We start from the raw sequence: 6,262 nt of genomic DNA, 5'->3' as shown, positions 1-6,262 counted from the left end.
ACAATGCTTCTTGTTACATGTCATAGAAATGATTTTGTTAAAAAAAGTAAGATAATTTTAATTACACTATACACATAATGCAAATGTAAACTGTGAATAACATCAACTGCTGTCCCATGCGTTTGATTAAAAGAAATTACACTCGAAAATTGAATTTCCTTACAAAAACTCTTCCATCCATGAACAGTAAAACATCTTTGAAATTTCAATCAATTAAACCTATTTTTGGCCCTGCCCATCAGCCCATGTGGGTCAGACAAGGTCAATAAAAAGAAAATAAATTATATTCAAAATGTCATTTTCCTATTTGAATTATAGTACATTTTAACTTGTCCTTAATGGGAAATGTGAGATCCTGGGGTCATGAAATTTACATGATTGGTAAAGCATCTGAAGGCCCCTGGGGGTTGAGGACTACATAATTTACACTTTTGGCACACCTTTAGCTATGACGATGCACAATCCATGACGCCATACAAAAAGGGGATCGCAATTGGTCACCCTAAGACTGTCTCAGGTGACTTAAATGCCCTATTTTGAGTTTTGTGTCCCCTGGACTTATTGCAGGATAAACATGTAAATTTTATATTACTAGTTTGCGCTATTTAGCAACATTTCATTATGGCTGTTTCACTCTCAGTAATTTCCATCATTTCTTATTTATCCAAATATGTCCTTGTCACTATGAATATTTAGTGACACTCTCTTACCCTTTGGTTTGAAGGGCTATGTCACAGATATTTCATCACTGAAGGATAGCAAAATTGCTATAGCTAGGCTAGCTGACATTTTGTTTGTAAATAATTTATTTACACTGAAGACATTATAATTTGTTTGAAGGCCTCCAGTTACTATTGTTTTCAGTTTTGATATTCTATTTGTCTTGTCAAAAGATATCTTGATTTCCCTGTAGATTCCTATTATTTTACAAACTTCATTAGTGAAACATTCCTTTACTGTCTGTTATTATAGGCTGTCTTGACATTCCCTTTAACATTTTCTTTTTATTACTTCTGAGTTAAGACATTATTTTCCTAATTCATGGATATATTATCACATAACTGACCTCTGTGTCATGTCATACAACCATATCATAAGTATCCGAAGACACACATCATGATGTGTAAAAAAACTATTGTGACATCATGGAAAGTCATGTTTTTATGATGTCACACAATTTGTAGTGAAAAATATACCATCCAAGTCAAATTTAATGATGATGTTGTCTTGTTGGGAAATTTTTTTTGAGTTTTTACTTATTTTTCAAAAACATGAGATATGTTGCAAATAGAATCTGATGCTGGTGTCCATGTAATATGGTATTTTTTAAACTTGTTGAATAATATGATATGTCCCTCACCTAAAATCTTGTGACATATCAAACTACTGGACTAACATGATACTGCATATTAACTTACATGAAAATCAAGTGCTTGCTATATTGAGCAGTTTCCTATGAACACAAATACTCCATGTAAATAATAAGAAACAAAATCAAAGAATTTTAACATTTTAATAGAATCACATGATGCATCACAAATCAACAAAGCAATGTGGGCACACAGATACACCAGGTAACTGTACACGACAACAATGGTGAAACACACAGATACACCACGTAATTGTACATGATTAATAATGGTAAAGCACACAGATATACCAGGTAACTGTACACGATAACAATGGTAAAGCACACGGTTATACCAGGTTATTGTACATGATAACAATGGTAAAGCACAGAGTTATACCAGGTTACTGTACATGATAACAATGGTGAAACACAGATATACCAGGTTACTGTACATGATAATAATGGTGAAACACAGATATACCAGGTTACTGTACAGGATAACAATGGTATTAAGTGAAGCTGGCCTTTACACTGCAGTATTATATAGCATCACAAATCTAGACACTGATTTAGTCACAAACAGAACAAAAATGATGAATATTTATTAAAAATATCATAATGGTTTTTAGTTGTATATATGTACCAATATGTTCTATTTTAAGATAATTAATAAAATAATGAAAAATGGCTAATATAACATGATTATAAATGTCTATCAAATTTCATTTAAAGCTTAGTAGATAAACCGACCATATTTATCACAGTCCTCTTCCATTGTCTAAAGTGAAGTCTAAAAAATGAATATCATTGTGCTTTGTGATATGGACACTACACCAAAATATCTCAATTTGAAGTAATTAGATGAATATATAGGTTCTGTTCCTTCTAAATCTGTACTGCCTCACATTATGGCTTCTCAGAAATTTCAAAACAATTCAAGATAAATAGATTGAAGTGTGATTAAATAAAGTATATAGAAGCAGGTAATAATGTGGCAATGGGAAATCATGGTTATATGTCACCAACAAACTGTCTGAAGTTAATAAGTTAAATACAAAACTTGTAAGAACTATCCTTCGATGTATAGGGTATGTAGAATACAACAAAGTTTATTGGAAGAACCAAGTATTTATTTATAAGAATTACTCATAACTATCTTTCTTTTATTAAAGAGATAACACAAGCTGGAATCTTTTCAACAATACCAAATGTTTCCCTAACAAAGTTCTCTGTTTCTGAATGAAGTTCCAAGTTATCTTCCCTATTACAATCTTGAGTTGTCTCCCCTGAGGTGTTCTGTACCTGACACATTAGACTTCAATCACTACCAACCCCTACCACCAAAAATAACAAAAAAAAAAGTATCATTGTCATAACAGAAAACATGATTCAGTAAAGTTAGTTATAGTTGTGTGAAGATCATAGCACTTCCCTAATGTTGTTTATTTCTGACAAAATATTGAATCATACAATCTAACAAAAAGAAAAAACCCAATAAAGCATTCACACAAAAGATGTCTTAACACTTGATGTGACATCATAACAGTGAACTTCCCTTATATTTACGGTCTAAGTATTATCATACATTTTGAAATTCAACATCATGTCTCCGGTACAAACATTAATATTCTAGCATGTCAGAACATCTAAATATCAAACTCAATTTTTGAGTCAATTTCTTGTCAGTTTCAACAGACCAGATTTTATTGTCATGGCTTAAGTGAAAATATCGGGCTGCACAATTTTGTCTGCTGCATAACTAAAGGCCATCCACTGAAGCCTTTGCATCAATGGAAATGTCAGAATGCTCAGGAGATTGAGATATACAACTGGTTAGCAACAACTGATTTACTACTGAGAGAGATTCTGGACATATATCACAGATTAGTACTTAGTATCTACTGATGACACAAACCTACACCAGAAAGTTACATATCAAACACAAGAATAGCTTTGATATCTCAAGAAAGTCAAGATCCTAACAACAAAATTAACAAGATAACAATTTATAGATACACTGTAAATTAACCAGATGACTGCTGAAGTCAGCTAACTTTCCACAGACAGGCATCACCGATGTTGCTGACATTGTGACTTAACACTTAGACAAACAAATGAATTGTTCTTTAAGTTCGTCACACAATTAAAGCAACACATAGTTAGAGAATATACCTTTATATCACCGCGTACATAGGAATGCATGAACATGTTTTTTTTAATGAGAATTTAAAGCAAAGCTTAATTATACATGTAGAGGTTAATTACAGTATTTAAGAGTAATTAATGCTGGTGTGCCTAAGTGAAGCAAGACACACTACAATACAATACAAATCTCTCTCTCAGCCACACTCATTGTTTAGTAGTTAAACATGTATAAACATGTATAGCGTAGCAGTAGTACTTCACTACTATGTAAATACACTCATCCTGTTTAGTTTCATTCTAAACTTTCTCTCAAACATTTACGACAATGAGGAAAATGTTTTAACAAGTGATCAAATTCTACCAGTAACACAAGCATGTGAGGGACAAATATCACAAACTAGATTTGTTATCTGCACTGATTATATCCCACAGGTGTCATCATTTACAAGCAATGATGAGAGGAAGTTATCTTAATTTGAAGAAAAACACCATGTACATTCTCTCAAAACCCACATGTATCGTTATTGGTACATGAATTGGCAATGACTCTATTGTAGCTAACTATATGCCATATTTCAGGTATGAATGTATCTATGGCAAGGTTGAGAAATTGGTGAAATATATCTGATGTAAAGATCAAACCCCTTTTACGACCAAAAAAAACATCATTGTTTCAGTTACCATGGCAACAATGTGAATAAAAAACACACCTTTCTCTAAAAACCAAAATAAACAAATTGCACAGTGCATGGTATTAGTTACTATATGTAAATTTCAATTATATCAGTGTAAAAGTCTGGGAGCAATTTTCAGATTAAGGCGTTATTTTTCAACAAATGGGCACAACTTCAAAAGAAAGGGTCAGTGTGAAAATGATCCCAAGATGTGTTACCCCAGGGAGGAGTTAATTATACATCTGTTTAGTTACAACATTTACTGAGATTAAATTAATCGAACTAAGTGTTAATGAGTTATCTCCATTTATAGAAAACCTGTTTATACTGACAAAGTTACCATGGCAACCAAATGTCTGGGGAAAGTGAAATTATATTTACTTCTACATATAATCTGGAAATTCCTCTTACGGTAAGTTTCATTGGAATTAGTTCAAAACTAATTTACATTAGATTGAGACAGACAGACTGGGTTTTTTCCAGTGTGCCCCAACTTTTTTATGAGATGTATAAAACAAATTTGGAAGATATTTTGGATGTGTTGAAGTATCCACTACATGATCCAACTGATAGTTTTTTATGCAACTGATCTAAACACAAAAGCAAAGTGAAATATTAATGACAATGCTGTCACGATTGGAAAATAAACATCATAGTCTTGTTTTCATGACTATTCATCACAGGCAAAACAATAAACTCCATTGTCGCATAGCATACAACATCAATTCAATTCTAATTATTTTTGAACATCATTGCTTCATCCTCATTACCAAGGATATGTTGGGTTTTTCTGAACATAAAGGAAATGTTTCAGGTCATCCTTCAATTCATGCCATGGTAGATTATATCACTCTTTTAGCGGTAATATCACATTCAAATATATCACATTGTCATCATTGAAACACTTTTTTATGAACAACTCATGGTGGTGGTACTTTTTGTTATCAAAGGATCAATGTTTCACATCAAATCACAGGTTTGGGAGGAGCTTACACTATTCTTAGTATGGTAAGTCTCACAAAGTACTCCAAACCTGACACAGTTAGAGGTGTTCAGAAACCTCAGTAGGCTATATTACAGAAATTTACACAGAAACTGATTCACTGTTTATGAAAAACATCTCCCAACTGCATCCATCTTCTGTATATGGTACACATATACCTTCTCCGCACAAGGCATAAGTACTTATGATAATATCCAGTATTACTGCCTACTAAGATTAAATGATATTTGGGTTTAGAAATCCTGTTATATGAGAGTAGTACAGTTCCTCATGACTTGTACCAAATTACACTGGAGATACTCTCACCCACAATCCATACCTTCTTCAAAGGTGGTGTGGTTTGCCACAAGTTACAGTCACATGGAGCAAACACGACTCAACAAGGACATTAGGCGACTTATATGTAAGATGAAGAGACTTCTGAGTCTGAGTCACTAGAAAGATTACTGTGTGCTTCTGTTGTAGGTGACTTCATATATGCCTCCTGGAAAGACTTCAGTCCACACTTTGATGGCAGAGACAATAACTTCTCTATTTCAGCTAGCTCTTTCTCTTTGGCCTGTTATTAGAAAAGTAATGCAGAACTATTAACTAAAACATGTTTGATAGATAAACAGAGATCACCTCAAAATAACGATAACAACAGACCAGTTTCACTGATGAAGAATAGCAATTGTATTGTATTAAATATCTATTGTTTCAAACAAATTGTTTCAACTATGGTATCAACACATTGGAAAGGGCCCTGCAATGTTTGCGGCTCTAAAATAATAATATAATATAATACAATATAATAAAATTCAAAATTTGACACTTAGCATGGTGACATGGACTGTGGTCTAGCAGCTGTTCATTAGATTCTCATCATCTTTACTTCATAATGTCAAAATGAAGTATTTATCAGTGAAATATTAAAATTTGACTTCAATGTTTGACTTGGTAACCTTTTCCTTTTAAACGAACAACTTAATTCTCATTTGATTTCACTTAATAAAGCTTCATGTTGTCATAAGACAATATTTACCAACAACATTAATTTATGTTATATATCTTTTATCATACAGTATCAATATTGAATGAAATTGCCTC

The 6,262-nt window shown here is 32.6% G+C and overlaps 1 protein-coding gene across 2 annotated transcripts in view; it reads right to left on the bottom strand.

Moving 5' to 3' along the window:
* Nucleotides 1-1,499: 1,499 nt before the first annotated feature.
* Nucleotides 1,500-6,262, bottom strand: part of LOC132552727 (CNK3/IPCEF1 fusion protein-like) — a 77,602-nt gene continuing 72,839 nt past the window's right edge. For both annotated transcript variants that reach the window (XM_060216921.1, XM_060216922.1), the window contains exon 21: nucleotides 1,500-5,732. In XM_060216921.1, coding sequence (XP_060072904.1) covers nucleotides 5,571-5,732 — 162 coding nt within the window. In that variant the 3' untranslated portion in view covers nucleotides 1,500-5,570. The remainder of the gene's footprint in view (nucleotides 5,733-6,262) is intronic.

The sequence above is a fragment of the Ylistrum balloti genome, unplaced genomic scaffold (genome assembly GCF_031769215.1).
Source record: "Ylistrum balloti isolate Yb309-2 unplaced genomic scaffold, AGI_CSIRO_Ybal_v1 Utg370274, whole genome shotgun sequence".
In the NCBI taxonomy this organism is placed as follows: domain Eukaryota; kingdom Metazoa; phylum Mollusca; class Bivalvia; order Pectinida; family Pectinidae; genus Ylistrum; species Ylistrum balloti.
Note: the sequence above shows the minus strand (reverse complement) of the source record. Positions and strands in the feature narration are given on the sequence as shown.